Source organism: Saccostrea echinata, unplaced genomic scaffold, assembly GCF_033153115.1.
Source record: "Saccostrea echinata isolate AGI-Se365-2 ecotype Australia unplaced genomic scaffold, CSIRO_AGI_Sech_v1 ptg000009l, whole genome shotgun sequence".
Lineage (NCBI taxonomy): Eukaryota > Metazoa > Mollusca > Bivalvia > Ostreida > Ostreidae > Saccostrea > Saccostrea echinata.
In genome coordinates this window covers 23,482,057-23,497,432 of record NW_026889758.1, presented here as the reverse complement: position 1 = coordinate 23,497,432, position 15,376 = coordinate 23,482,057, and the positions used below count along the sequence as shown (strand labels likewise).

Below are 15,376 nucleotides of genomic sequence, written 5' to 3'. Positions count from 1 at the left end.
TCCTTTGCACACAATTGGAAAGACCATGCTACCATAATCTGCCCTGCCTACCTCCTGGCAAAACATCTCAGGGTTCCTGCCTTAATGTCTGAGAAGAGGAGGTGAACTGAGATAGAGCTGCATGGGTTTAACTGCAGACACATGGCTAAGAGAATGATTACAGAGATCCTTCAAGGTCATGTGGTGGATCAGATGGACAACATCAATCTCTGTGATGAGCAGTTTGTAAATTATTTCTGTGAAGAGATGGAGGAGGAAAAGAATGGAAAGGACTTAATTCTGGCTGTTGACAAGTTTTCTCCAGAGGGATATCCTAGAGGAATTCTCTACTGCTGTGTAGCTCAACAGGTTCCAAAGATCAAAATTTTACCATTTATAATAGAGAATACAATAAATATGACATAGACAAGAAAGACAAGGAAAATCAAATAACCTGGGCCACAGATGCAGCATGCCACTGGGGACGATTACTTTCAAACATTAGGAAAAAATTTACTTTTTGAGACTTTAAGATGTGCAGTTCTAGGTAAAAATCCATCCATTGTTGAAAATCTTATGAAAAAGCAAAGCTGGACAGAGAAACATGGAAAAGGCTTTGGAGTGGGCTTGCCTTCAGGGTCAGGAGTTTATAACACGCTGAGGGAACAAGTTTATAACACGCTGAGGGAACTAGGGACCTTCCCAACCACACAATGTCTATTTGAAAGTGCATTAAGTGGTAATTGTCAGATTTTTATGGATATATTCCAAAGTGGTATAGACTTAGCAACACTTCATTACAGTTCTTCATGCTGCAGCTGAGGGTGGCAATGTAAATATAGTCCAGATCATTCTACAGACTGGTGCTGATCCCAACTCCTCCAACACAGAAGGAAGACTTCCATTACATGTATCGCTAGATCAGGATTCATATGATGTGGCAGAACTCTTACTTTTCAGTGGCACAGATCCAAATGCAGCTGACAATAAAAGTATAACATTTCTACACAAAGCATGCTCCAAGGGAAACCTCAGGCAATTTGAACTGGTTCTGAATGCTGGTGGGAACATCCAGGCTAGGGATTCAAGGGGGAGAACTCTTTTACACAGAGCTGTGTTTAGTGGAAATACGGACCTTATCGATTAATTGACTGCAATGGGATTCGCTTCGGAGGAAAAAGACTTAAATGAGAATACACTAGTACACTATGCATCCCTTCAAAGACATACAACATTGGTAGAAAAATATGTAGACATGCTTCCTCACTATATTTCCTATGTAAATAAACAAGGCTGGAACCCTCTTCCCTGTGTATACTTCTTGGTGAAGAATGGAGCTGACAGCAAACAGGTGACCTGTGATGGTCAGTCTGTCAGTTCATTAGCCAGAAGCAGTCAGCTGCTGGTTGAAGATAAAGTCTACACAAGACATCTCAGAGACTTTGATGAATGCATTGATCTTGGCCCCTATGATGAATTTAGTCTGATTCTAGATTACTTTAAAAAAGATTCATCAAATGATTTTTAAACTACATGTATAATAAATAAATATGTCATACAAATGTAAAACAAAATTTATTGAATAACAAATAATATATGTTATTTTCTTTTAATGCATACATATAAACATGCAGAGGTAACACAGCCATACATACAATTATACAAATTTACACATACATTTAAATCTTGTAATTAAAACAGAGAAAATGTCTTCTTACAATTAATCATACTTAGTTGAAAATGAATATTTTTTGAAAGCACTTGTATGACAAATGTTCTAGAAAACAAACTACATGTATGGATTTAAGTATAGACCAGAACTATATAACTTGTGCTATTGTACAATGTATACTGTATTTTAAATAGTTAAAGGCAGAGATGTTTTACGGGGTGGTAAATTCCAGGTGAGGGAGGGGCTTATTTTGTACAGGTGTGAATGCCTTGAGGGCTAGCAGTCTACCTGTGGTCATTTGTCTCCTATAATCCCTACACACAGGAAGTAATTTAATACACAGTAGAGTACCCAAGAAGTCAAACTTTACCTGTGTTGTAATTCTGAGATGATTTTAAATTAGAAATAAAAAGTTGTAAATAAAGATCTCAATAATTTTGTAATTGAATGTGTGTCAAAGCATCCTCACCCATTAAAAAATATTATTATTCAACGTATTTGTTGAACTTTGAAAAAGAAAGTTATACCAAATTTTAACATATATTACCATAAAGGATGTCATAATTATTTCAAATACTAAAGGTGTGTATGTATATATATTATCAAGCTAAAAATTCCATAGTAATACAGCTTCTCTATTGTTTATACCATTTGTGGTAAATATCAAAGGATCAAAAGTTAATCTGAAGGTCACCATGAGTGCCAGACAAGGTGTACAGTGTATACACAGGGACTTGTAAGTAAATGTCAATCACGTTTTAGCACACAATGATGTACCTTAATGCACTTGATTGACAGGGATACACAGACCAGGTATTTTTGAAGGCGGTGCTTAAAATCTCTGCCTTTAAAACACATGAGCTTAAATCCAAATCAGACTTGACATAGAATTAAACCAATCAGGAATAAAACATTTAAAATGCAGAAAATGTTACAAAATTCTCTTTTAAATATAACATTTGTTCCCCAATTTCTTCACAAAATGTATCTTGTTTTCTCGGGAAAGAATCTCTCCCCATGTTTAACTGTTAATGTGGTTACTGTATTCCACACTTCTCTGAAAGAACAAAAGCATATACAAAGGTGATACTAATGAAATCAGTTCATGGTGGCTTTCAGGGAGTAGTTTTTATGTAAGAGGACCATGGGCTAAAATGCTCATCTTTGCCCTCCTCTTCAGAAGACTTTATAAAGATTTTACCTGTCTTTATTCCCATGAAAAATTTTGATCCCATATTGTGACCTATTCCTAGCACTTCTAAACTGTACTTAAATTCACACAACATGGGGGCAGTCTCAATTTTAATATAACTAGCATGGGCATGATGTGAACAAAATTGAATCTGTACTATACCTGAGGATGCTTGCATATTAATTTGACTAATGATTAATTTGGCTAATAAGAGCCCTGCTGTTTTGTTAAGATTTTTCAAAATGTTTTCCCTGTATATTTCAATGTTAATTTTTTGTTCTTCATTTGAATCAAGTTGGATTCCCTTCATCCATGGATGCTTTGTAACAAGTTTAGTTGAAATTGGCCCAGTAGTTCTGGAGAGGAAGTTAAAAACTGAAAAGTTTACAGACAGACCAACAGACAGACAGATAAACACCTGACATTACTTCAATCAGATAAAGCTCACTTGAGCTTTTGGCTTAAGAGAGTTTACTGGTACTCACTTGAGCTTTTGGCTCAAGTGAGTTTACCGATACTTCTGGAGGTAAATGTAACCAAATCCAAATTCACTAGATTCGGAAAGTAGTAGAGCTTCCTATCATTGTGCTTTGTTAACAAATGCACTTATAATCAGATGTACAAGTTATTCCCCATCCTCAAACAAAGAAGAAGTAAAATGTCAAAATATTCTAGAGCCACAGCTTTTACATCAGACAATTTACTTTCCCCTTGGAAATAAACAAATTAGGGTTAATGTATATAAGATGATTACAAGTACCTGTTTGCAATGTAATTTGATTTTGCCCATACCTGGTACATCCTAACTTGTGAGTCTCCAGAGGCCAATAATTAAATAAATTGAAAAGAAACAGTTTAAACCATGCAGTGGCTTACCATAATAATAATTTGATAAATTATAGCAAAGTTATTCTTTTTTAAAAAATCTGTAAAATATTGTGGGTCCGCCTTAGTATACAAATGTATCCTATTTGTTACATGATAACTGATTTAAGGTTGCATGGGGCAACTTTTTAAATGATTTTTTTTGGGGGGGGGGATATACCCAAGTTAAGATTTGAGCCCCCATTTGTACCTTTCACATCCCAAGGGAACATGATGTACAATCATCTTAATATTATTGAAGGTGCTAAATTTTAGTCTAATAAAATTGTTTTTTTTTTAGTCCCCTACCGGTGAAACCGGAGGGGACTACAGGTTTCCTCTGAGTCTGTCTGTCCGTCTGTCTGTCTGTCTGTCCGTCTGTCTGTCTGTCTGTCCCTCTGTCTGTCTGTCAGTCTGTCCCACTTGGTTTTCTGCACTTTTTTCCTAAACGCTTGCAGATATTGAGCTGATTTTTGGTATGTGAGTGTATCTTGCAGAGTTACAGATCAAGTTTGCATTTCGTTCCGCTTCATTGATTTTTGACGGAATTACGGCCTTTTCAATATTTACGGGTTTTCCGCAATTTTCTTCTAAACGCTTATAGATATTGAGCTGATTTTTGGTATGTGGCTTTACCTTGATTAGTTATAAAATAAGTTTGCATTTCGTCCCGCTTCATTAATTTCTGACGGAATTATGGCATTTTCAATTCTTAACGGGAACCAGATTACACTTGCCGGTAGGGGACTAGTATTGCTAATGCAATACTCTCAGAATGCTTGTTCAGATGATGTATTTAAAGATTTGTTCTTGTGAAATTCATTTGTAAAAATTTTCAGTTGAAATTCAAATGATAGCCTAATTGCTCCCCATTCTGATGTGTTGTATGCAAGTATGCTCTATTAAATTTTATTTCAAAATGTATGTATTATTAGTAAACAAACACACTCCATCCCACATCCAATGAATGGATCTAGAGGGGGTCTGAGGGGGGGGGTCCAGACCCCCCCCCCCCCTTGAATTTGCAGAGTTATTAAATGTATATGCTGAAGGAAAGAAAAAAATGACTTTGGGCCCCCCTAGAAAACGTGGACCCCACCAACACCACCACAAAATAGGTGTTTTTAACCTTTGGGAAACAGAGTTTAGTTTTTAGTTTTTTTCGCTTGTCAAGAATTTTTCTGGGTTTAATACATTTGGGCTTTTGGGAAGGGAATTAAGTTTGTTTTTTTTTGGCCTGTCAAGGAATTTTTTGGGTTGGAATTTTTTTTAGGACTTGGATGGACCCCCCTGGTAAAAATTCCTGGATCCGCACCTGCATCCACCAACATGTGGTAGTGTGTGATTCTCTACAGTACCTTTGGCTAGTGGGTTAATTGGTAGAGCATTGAACTAGCATGCCAGAGGAAGCAAAACTTCTCTGTTACAAACATGCACACATACACAGATATACAAGTACCACCACTGCCCAATGACTTAAGTTTCATACATGATTCCATATATGAATAAAACATCCAAATTCACAATAAACTGATGATTTTTTTTTTCAAAAATTGATAATGGATGGTTTAAACTGTATGAGTGATTGCTAAAAATTTCAATTTAGGCCTGTTGAGCTATAGATATGTCTTATTTTATAACTACATCAGGTTTTATAGTATCTTTACCATTGTCAAAGAACTTCTTTTCATTTTCCTCTTCTGTGGCCGATGTGTCCTCCGTCTTCATTTCACGAACAGACAAAAAGGTCTTGATTTTCTCTGCCTCATCCATCCAACCATGTGATAATTTACCGATAAGGTCTTTCCTACGACCAGGCTTTTCCTCTGAAATGCAATCATTCTGACATTCTGAATAAGGTAATCCCAGTATCCTCTGATCTTCCACCTTCTCCAATAACTTTACTAAAGAATTTTAACATGTGTAAAGCATTTAGGAAGTATGGCATCTGCAGGCATGATTTCTGCATTACCTTTGAATTAGCTACTTTTATAATTTAAATAGCAGTGCACATCAATTAACCTCCATGAATACAATTGTGACAGTTTTATAGCTGAATAAGTGATACATGTATATCAATTGATTGCTCTAATAATAAAGTCAATAATTGTTTTTCACTCTACCTTTCAGGTACTTGATGAATGTTGATAATGCTAGTTCATAATGTTTCAGTGCTTGTTCATAATTTTCTTGTGAATTCTGGGGAGAAAACAAATCATATTTGAAAATATTCATAAATGTTGGAGACTATTAAACTGCAAAATTGAAGAACTGTTAGATCTGTGTGCACAATAAAATACAATATATATTATTACCTAGAATTAAAACCTTACTTCTGATTAAATCAAGATCTACATACCTCTGTATCTGCTGCCTTTATAAGTGTCATAGCTGCTGTTAATTCTTCATTATCTTTACACAATTCCACTACAAATAGAGGAGCATATTTGTGGGAAAACTGAAGTTGCATTTAAATAGGTTATCTCCCTTTATGAAACTTTTTTCTTTGAAATCAGATAGATGCTTACTGAGTTCCTCCATGGGGTCCTCTGAGATGGTTCGTTTGACCCCATTTACAGGAGGAGGGGGTCTCTTCGGCTTCATCAGTTTCTTTAGTTCCTCTGCCCTGTTCATGTAATCTTTCACCTTCACTCGTATGGCCTCTTTCTTCTTCTCATCTTTCTCAACTGATTAAAAATAAGATAATTTTTAAAATCATCTTTAATATTAAAGGATTCACAATATCCTTAATGATAATCAATATCTTTGCTTGTACAATTACATGTGTATTTCTATTTACAGTGGTTTTAAAAACTACTTGAGATGAACACTTGAAATTAAGCTTTACTAATGATGCACAAGTTAAAACATTTCAAATTTTAAATAATTCATTTGTTACGTACAATTATATATCTCAGCCATCTAGTTATTCTTTCTAAAGATTTTAATAAAATTAATTGATTCATGACTCACAGCAAATACTCTGACCATCTAGTTAATCTTTCTAAAGATTTTATTAAAGTTATTTGATTCATGACTCACAGCGAATAGCAGGAACAAAATATTCTAAGGAATCACAGTAAAGTTTTATGGCCTCTTTGTACTCTCCATTCTGATCTTTTTTCACTGCATTAGCAACAATATTAACCTGCAATTAAATATAAGAGTTAACTCCCTTGTAGAGTATGATGACTGTAAAATTTCAAGCAGTGTAAATCCTTTCATTAAGGAATGAATTTAATTTTTAAAAGTTCATAAGACTTGAACCACGACACTTTTTGCAGCCTATTTCATGAAGCATGTTAAGTGAATTATTGATCCTCCCAAATATTGTCAGTCTTGGGCTGATGGACAGGTGTTAAGGTTGAAAACTGGGTATATGTATATGTAATGAAATTTACAACCAAATACATGATATACATGTTACTCACTGCTTTTGATAAGCTCTCATTGGAAGCACAGTGTTCTAAATCTACAAATGGATGTGTGAAAAATTCCTCAAACGTTATCCTCTCTTCTGGATTCCTCTTCAGTAGTCTCAAAATCAAGTCACGGCAGCTCTCAGATATGTTAACTCCATATGGAATCTACAAATATTTTACACCTTTAAATTTTGATCATCTCATTTTCTTAAATCTAAATATGCTGTGTATGAACAAGAAACTGATGGATCATACCAATCAAAAGAGTCATTCTGTTCTAAAAAGGCAAGTTCTTTTACATGAAGTAACAAACCTCCACAGGTTTGGAATCCCATATCTTGTTTTCGAGTTCTTTAAATGTCCTTGAAGCAAATGGGGCTCTCCCAAACAAGCATTCTATAAAAAAAAAAAGATGTTCAAGTAAATGAAATTTATATGAAAAGTATCAGAGCTGTGCATCATTATAGAGCTTTAATAAAGATTTTACTTTAAAAAAAAACACACACACATAAATTAATCAACACTCTTCAACTTTGATCATTTCTAAATGATATGATTATCAAAGTCTCCAAAAGAAAATTCTAAAATGCCTAGAGTTTTGAAATTCCTGCAATATAGTTACTGAGGACAAAAATACTTTCTACTGCAAATGCTGACAAAATGTTGTCAAAATGGTTCAAATTTATTCATCCTCCTCTGAAATTCCACAATCCATTCTTTACAGAGATATGGACTGGAAGATCTGTCAATTCTAGGTTTAACACTAAATTTTTCCCCAAGAAATTTCACATTTCAGGGCTTGTACAAGTTGTAGACTACAACCCCTATATACATGTATTTTTATGGCCTGAACAACATATTTAAACTGAAAATTCTATGATCTTGCCCAAAAGTATTTTTAAAGTTGTACCATAAAAACCAAAATAAAAATATTTTAAGCAGAAGAGTCAGACCCTTTGATCACATCCTGCTAACATTCCCATCCAACTTAGCTCTTTCATCAGACCAACCCATGGTAAAAATATTTTTAAAAAAACATCCTGACTGTTGTCAATAGGTTGCACAGAACCAAAAAAATTATCAACAAAAACAGCTAGCGGCAACAAATACCCTTTGACCTTGATATAAATCTATATTGAGCTTTTTCTTCGCTAAATCTAAGATGCAAATATGAATTTCTTGTTCCATATATGCAATTCTAACTTTATGTATGAAACCCTGAACATCCATAAATCCAACCTCCTCTCCTACAGGTTTCAATAGCATAAAAATATGACACAAATTCAAAAAATAAAATAAACTTTTTTTCTGTAGTTATCATCAATGTCTAAAATTTTTGACATTTTTGAAAACTTTGGTAAGACAATAAAACAAGAGGCCCATGGGCCACATCGCTCACCTGAGGACTTCGGCTAGAAAAAAAGCAGAAATCAGTTCAGTTTTGATAAGTGCCCCCCCCCACACCACACTGCAGGGGCAGGGGAGGGTGCATATGATTTAAATGAACAAATTTGAATCTACACAGATTGAAGATTCTTCCATGTATTTATATGACTAATCATGGATTAAAAAATTTTTACAGATTTTTCCCTTGTTTCCTATGTAAAAGTTTGATCTTCTATTGTGGTCAAGCCCTAACCCTGGGATTCATTAACAAGCTTGAAACTAAGTGAGGATGCTTCCATATCAATATGACTAATCATTACTTTGCTGCTCTTTAGGAGAAGATTTTTTAAAGATTTTTCCTATATACACATGTATTCCCATGTAAAACTTTGATCGCCCATTGTGGCCCTGCCCTAATCCCAGGAGTAATGATATAAACAAGAGGCCCATGGGCCACATCGCTCACCTGAGTAACTTCGACCATGCTGTTCTTTACCAGATTTCCACCCTTTTAATATACCTATTGTGGCCCCGCCCTACCCTCGGGGGTCATAATTTGAACAATTTAGAATCTACACTACCTCAGGATGCTTCCAAATAAGTTTCAGCTTATTGGTCCAGTGGTTCTTGAAAAGAAGATTTTTAAAGATTTTTCTTATATATTTCAATGTAAAACTTGGATTCCCTACTGTGGCCCCGCCCTACCCCCGGGGGTCATGATTTGAACAATTTATAATCTACACTACTCCAGGATGCTTCCATATAAGTTTCAGCTTTTCTGGCCCAGTGGTTCTTGAGAAGAAGATTTGTAAAGATTTTTCTTATGTATTTCAATGTAAAACTTGGATTCCCTATTATGGCCCCGCCCTACCCCGGGGGTCATGATTTGAACAATTTATAATCTACACTACCCCAGGATGCTTCCATATAAGTTTCAGTTTTTCTGGCCCAGTGGTTCTTGAGAAGAAGATTTGTAAAAAATTTTCTTATGTATTTCAATGTAAAACTTGGATTCCCTACTGTGGCCCCGCCCTACCCCCGGGGGTCATGATTTGAATAATTTATAATCTACACTACTCCAGGATGCTTCCATATAAGTTTCAGCTTTTCTGGCCCAGTGGTTCTTGAGAAGAAGATTTGTAAAGATTTTTCTTATGTATTTCAATGTAAAACTTGGATTCCCTATTGTGGCCCCGCCCTACCCCGGGGGTCATGATTTGAACAATTTATAATCTACACTACCCCAGGATGCTTCCATATAAGTTTAAGTTTTTCTGGCCCAGTGGTTCTTGAGAAGAAGATTTGTAAAAATTTTTCTTATGTATTTCAATGTAAAACTTGGATTCCCTATTGTGGCCCCGCCCTACCCCCAGGGGTCATGATTTGAAAAATTTAGATTCTACACTACCCCAGGATGCTTCCATATAAGTTTCAGTATTTCTTGCCCAGTGGTTCTTGAGAAGAAGATTTGTAAAGATTTTTCTTATATATTTCAATGTAAAACTTGGATTCCCTATTGTGGCCCCGTCCTACCCCCGGGGGTCATGATTTGAATAATTTATATTCTACACTACCCCAGGATGCTTCCATATAAGTTTCAGTATTTCTGGCCCAGTGGTTCTTGAGAAGAAGATTTGTAAAGATTTTTTCTATATATTTCAATGTAAAACTTGGATTCCCTATTGTGGCCCTGCCCTACCCCCGGGGGTCATGATTTCAACAATTTAGATTCTACACTACCCCAGGATGCTTCCATATAAGTTTCAGTATTTCTGGCCCAGTGGTTCTTGAGAAGAAGATTTTTTAAGATTTTTCTTATATATTTCAATGTAAAACTTGGATTCCCTATTGTGGCCCCGCCCTACCCCCGGGGGTCATGATTTGAACAATTTATAATCTACACTACCCCAGGATGCTTTCATATAAGTTTCAGCTTTTCTGGCCCAGTGGTTCTTGAGAAGAAGATTTTTTAATGACCCCACCCTATTTTTGTCTTCTCTTGATTATCTCCCCTTGTGAGGGGACTTGGCCCTTCATTTTAACAATTTAAATTCCCCTTTACCCAAGGATGCTTTGTACCAAGTTTGGTCAAAATTGGCCCAGTGGTTCTTGAGAAGAAGTCAAAAATGTGAAAAGTTTACAGACGGACGGACAGACAGACAGACAGACGGACAGACGGACAGACGGACGGACGGACGACGGACAAAATGTGATCAGAAAAGCTCACTTGAGCCTTCGGCTCAGGTGAGCTAACAAAACTGAAACTACACTATGTATTGAAGCTTTCAAATAAGTTTCATTTTTTCTGGCCCAGTGTTTTTGAGAAGAATTTTTTAAAAGATGCCATTAAATTTACACGAATCCTTAATTATCTCCCCTTGAAAGAGGGTGTGGCCTTCATGTGAACAAACTTGAATCCTCTTCACTCAAGGATGTTTTCTGGCAAGTTTGATTGAAATTGGCCCAGAGGTTCTGGAGTAGAAGATGAAATCGAGAAAAGTTTATGCCAATGCGAACAACAATGACAACACTAAGACGACAGACAAATTTTGATCAGAAAACCTCACTTGAGCCTTTGGCTCAGGTGAGCTAATGAACTATACAAACTATTTACATCACACATACCATACACAATTACACCTATAGACCAAAGATCTACTCTGGAATCGTATTTGCCTTTACAGATAATCTCAGGGGCCATGTATAATGGAGATCCTCTCAAAGTATGCAGCTCATCTCCTTGGAACAAGTGTTTGGAAAAACCAAAATCTGAAAGGTAATCAAATACACTGTTTCTGTAATACAGTAAATTAATTACAAATTGACCTTCAATATGACGGCCATTGGGATATAACTCTTTCTAAATCCTCATCCATTGAAAATTATCTATATATACAGACAAGTTCAATGTACTGCAAATAAATCTTCTTCAATAAAATACATCTTCATTTAATTTACCTCCAATTTTAACAGTTGGGTTCAAGTGAGATGTTAATAGTATATTCTGGGGTTTGAGGTCCATGTGTGCTATGTTAAATTCATGCAGATACTGCATGGCTTTTGCTGAAATAGAAAAAAACAACACTGTCATTTTGTACAAATGTTGAATTCTTATACAGTACTCTACATTCTATGATACACAAATCCATCTTTTGATAAAATATTATACTTAATATTTTTTAGTCTAATTGATCAAAAAGGTTTAAAATACATGCAGAATTATCATAATATTTATTATCACATTTTTACAGCAAAGTAAAATTCTAAAAATACAGCTCCTTGCTTAAAAAATTACTGATACATGTATACACATCCAAATAGGCAATTCCTAGTGACTTTTTTCTTTTGGAAACAAATAGAAGTAAATGTACATTTTTTTCTCAAAAAAATCATGCCCATCTTTAAAAGTATGTTGGATATTTCAAATGATTAAAAACTAGAAATATGTCCACAGGACATGAATGCCATGACATGAGTGTATATTAGTAATGCAACATGAAATTTGTACATGTATTAGCGTATGAAGTTTGATGAGAATATCTCATCTATATCTAAAAAATTAGATATAGATCACCAAATTATGTATACATGTTAGTGCATAAGCTTACATAAAAATATCTTAATTGGTTTCTTTAAAACTTAGCAAAATGCAAATAAAAGAAAAGTGAGGTCAAGGTCACAGGAAAGAGCAGGGTCAAAAGTATTTGATGCAGTTGAATAGCTCTCACTAATACATATCAGCATATTAATTTTGGTAAAAAATATCTTGAATGGTTTCTTTAAAACTGAGCTAAACACTAATTTAAACAAAGTTTTTAAAAAAAGTGAGGTCAAGGTCAAAGGTAAGGTCAAGGTCCAAAAATATTGATGTAGTTGAAAAGCTTACTTCAGTATGTATCAACATATGAAGTTTGATTACACTATCCTGAATGTTTATTTAAAACTGAGCTAAACACTAATTTAAGAAAAGTGAGGTCATGGTCAAAAGAAAAGTCAAGGTCAAAATTGTTGATGCAGTTGAATAGCTTACATCAGTATGTATCAGCATATGATTTTTGATTACACTCTCTTAAATGGTTTCTTTTAAAACTGAGCTAAACACTAATTAAAAAGTGAGGTAAAGGTCAAAGGAAAGGTCAAGGTCAAAAAATGTTGATACAGTTGTATAGTTCCACAGAAGGACAGAAAGAAGGAAGGACAGAAAGACGAAAGGACGGATGGAAGATTGACATGGCAAACTCTATATGCCCTGGCCATATTCACGGCGGGGCATAAAAAGTGTTTCCTTTGACAGATCATCTGCTTGTACATAATCATACCTATCTGTTGTAAAAATCGCTTGAGGATATTTTCAGGTAGTGTTCTCTTTGATCGTATGAAGTTTGACAAATCTCCTCCACTACAGTACTCCATGATAAGATAAATGTACTGGTCATCCCACTATAAGCAGAATTTTATGTATTAGAAATTGTGAAAAAATCGGGGAAAATTCCACAGCATTCACTGTGTTACGAAAAAATTATAATTGTCTTTCCTGAAAAACAGACAGTATTTTTACTTAAGCTTTTGCTCCTTACACTGTATATTTATCACTTGTATATTTTCTTTCTTATCAGTTTAGTGAGTTTACTATTTGTATATGCACTGTCAATTTGTGATTGCTAATACATGTAATATACAGTATTAATTCAGATGAATAATACTGAAGAGTACAGCAGTTTGATTGCATATATATATTAATAATAGCTTTGACTAAATAAAACACGATTCTAGAAAGAATAATGAAAAATGTATGACATTAACAAAACAAAATATGTGTAGTTCAATTAAATGAGAAATTGGCATTTTACATTTACTATAATTATGAGTAAATATACCTGAAAATCTTCAAGCCTGACAATGTTTTCATGGTTCAACTTCTTCAGTAGTTCTATCTCTGTGAGAAGGTTTTCAGTAGATGCTTTATTTAGGGAACTTTTCATAACACATTTTATAGCTACTACTTGTCTACATCCACTCTGAAATGATTATGAAAAATAAGTTATATATATTTATAATAAATACAAAGTATTTTTATACAAATTCATTATTTTTTCATCCCCTTCCGGTTATGGGATTAAACTTATAAATGTGAGTCTAAAACATCCAAGATGGAATGCTATATATATTAGACAAGACATTTAAATATGTTGCAACATAATTGTATATAAATTACAATGGCTGGGTATGATATTTAGTAGATTCTGATTCTAATGAAGTACAGAGAGAGAGTCAGATTCCAGTTCATATTTTAGAGAGAGAAAAAAAGAGTTAGAGAGCAGAGAAAGAGCTAGAGAGGAGAAAAATGGAATCTATCTATCATTATTGGTTATTTGATAAAATATGAATGTATATGTTTCCATTTCTACATTGCAATTACAAAAAGAAAAAAAAGACAAATTTCTTTACAGATAAAAAATGTGCATGCATTACAACTTTAAATTACTAGGAATATAACCAGCCATAATGAAGCAGTTGTGTCCGCACCTTCATTATTAGAAGGTTTCAAACTCCGACTTCATTCAGATTAATTTTATTCACATGCTCTCTCATCCGTCAGTTAAATGCCAGTATTGGTTGACCTAACGTATCGACACAGGTACAGAGAAACAGATTTCGAGATGAAACTAGGCTAAGTCTAAGAAGAGGTAGGCCTATTTAGTTTGAACATGACCTTCCTAGTTCCATTTTTTGAAAATTATCAGTTGTAAAATGTTTAGATGGAGTGTTCCATTCATATGACATTGTCCAGTAAATCTGATTCAGTTCTTTAATTAACTGTGAAGTAAATTGCTAGCAGACGAAAAGAGAACAGTCAGAATCACCTGACGTAAACAACAACATATCGACCTGATCTACATACAAACAATCGCACCTTTCTATACGCTTTGTAAACTGTAGCATAGGTACCGCTTCCTAATTTTTCTGTAAACACGTATCCAGAAAGTTTTGGGACTACTACGGGTACAGGTTTTGCAGATATTGGTCTTCCCGAAGTTGGCCGAGACATAGCGTTGTCATTTTTCTACCTCCCTACATAGAAGATCGAACACTCCAACATCCGGTTTTCTGTAAAATACAGAAGAGCATAGGTGCTAAAAAAGTAATTTGATATTTCTTGTAATCGAAAGTTCACGAAACTCAGATATATAGATATTGTAAATTTTGTATGTATCAACAAACAATTGGACGCACTTTAAGTGAAATTAATGATATCGCTTTCAAGTCAATTATACTGCCTTTGTTATGATGACTTTGATAGCTTTGTATGTGTTTCCATAAAAAAAAATGGAGGCACAAGTACGCGGTAACCAGGGAAAGTTGTTTACAAAGGAAACGGGTCATTTATCGTAGGGCGATACCATGACACGTCTTTTTATCAACGCCATGAAGAAAATAGCAACTTTATCTGTAGCAGTGCTGTGAATTTGGTGCGCTAAATCGTGCTTAATTGAACAATTTTATAATCACTGGTAAAACATTGGTTAAGATATCGAAAATAGAATACACATGTTCATTTAAATCACCACTCAGTTAAAGTTCCATTCGGTATTATCTATTATTTGTTAAGATTGTATGGATATTGTCTGTTGTTATTTGCCAAGCATTATACGACATGTCAACGCATAATGTATGATCGCTTAGAGAATGTTAAATGAAGTTAAATCAGATCTGTATGTTTAGTTCAGGAAAGGTTTTAGTAACAATGAATCAGAATGGCCTTCTTTACAGACTTTCTTAAAGTTATTGTTTATTTATACCAAAGGTAACTTGTATACCAACTTTTTTATGTCTAAACACTGATTCTATATTATGCACCTA

General features: G+C 34.6%; 2 protein-coding genes across 2 annotated transcripts; one reads left to right on the top strand and one right to left on the bottom strand.

Moving 5' to 3' along the window:
- Positions 1–583: 583 nt before the first annotated feature.
- Positions 584–1,126, top strand: LOC133182548 (26S proteasome non-ATPase regulatory subunit 10-like). The gene is made up of 2 exons (XM_061317396.1): positions 584–617; positions 783–1,126. The coding sequence occupies exons 1-2, from the start codon at positions 584–586 to the stop codon at positions 1,124–1,126; spliced, it is 378 nt and encodes a 125-aa protein (XP_061173380.1).
- Positions 1,127–1,602: 476 nt separating this feature from the next.
- Positions 1,603–14,583, bottom strand: LOC133183477 (serine/threonine-protein kinase ULK3-like). The gene is made up of 13 exons (XM_061318434.1): positions 14,430–14,583; positions 13,393–13,533; positions 12,835–12,955; positions 11,474–11,578; positions 11,141–11,284; positions 7,443–7,525; positions 7,139–7,294; positions 6,750–6,855; positions 6,236–6,394; positions 6,067–6,134; positions 5,831–5,906; positions 5,375–5,533; positions 1,603–2,708 (listed from the first exon to the last, which is right to left on the bottom strand). The coding sequence occupies exons 1-13, from the start codon at positions 14,562–14,564 to the stop codon at positions 2,689–2,691; spliced, it is 1,473 nt and encodes a 490-aa protein (XP_061174418.1). The 5' UTR covers positions 14,565–14,583; the 3' UTR covers positions 1,603–2,688.
- Positions 14,584–15,376: the final 793 nt, after the last annotated feature.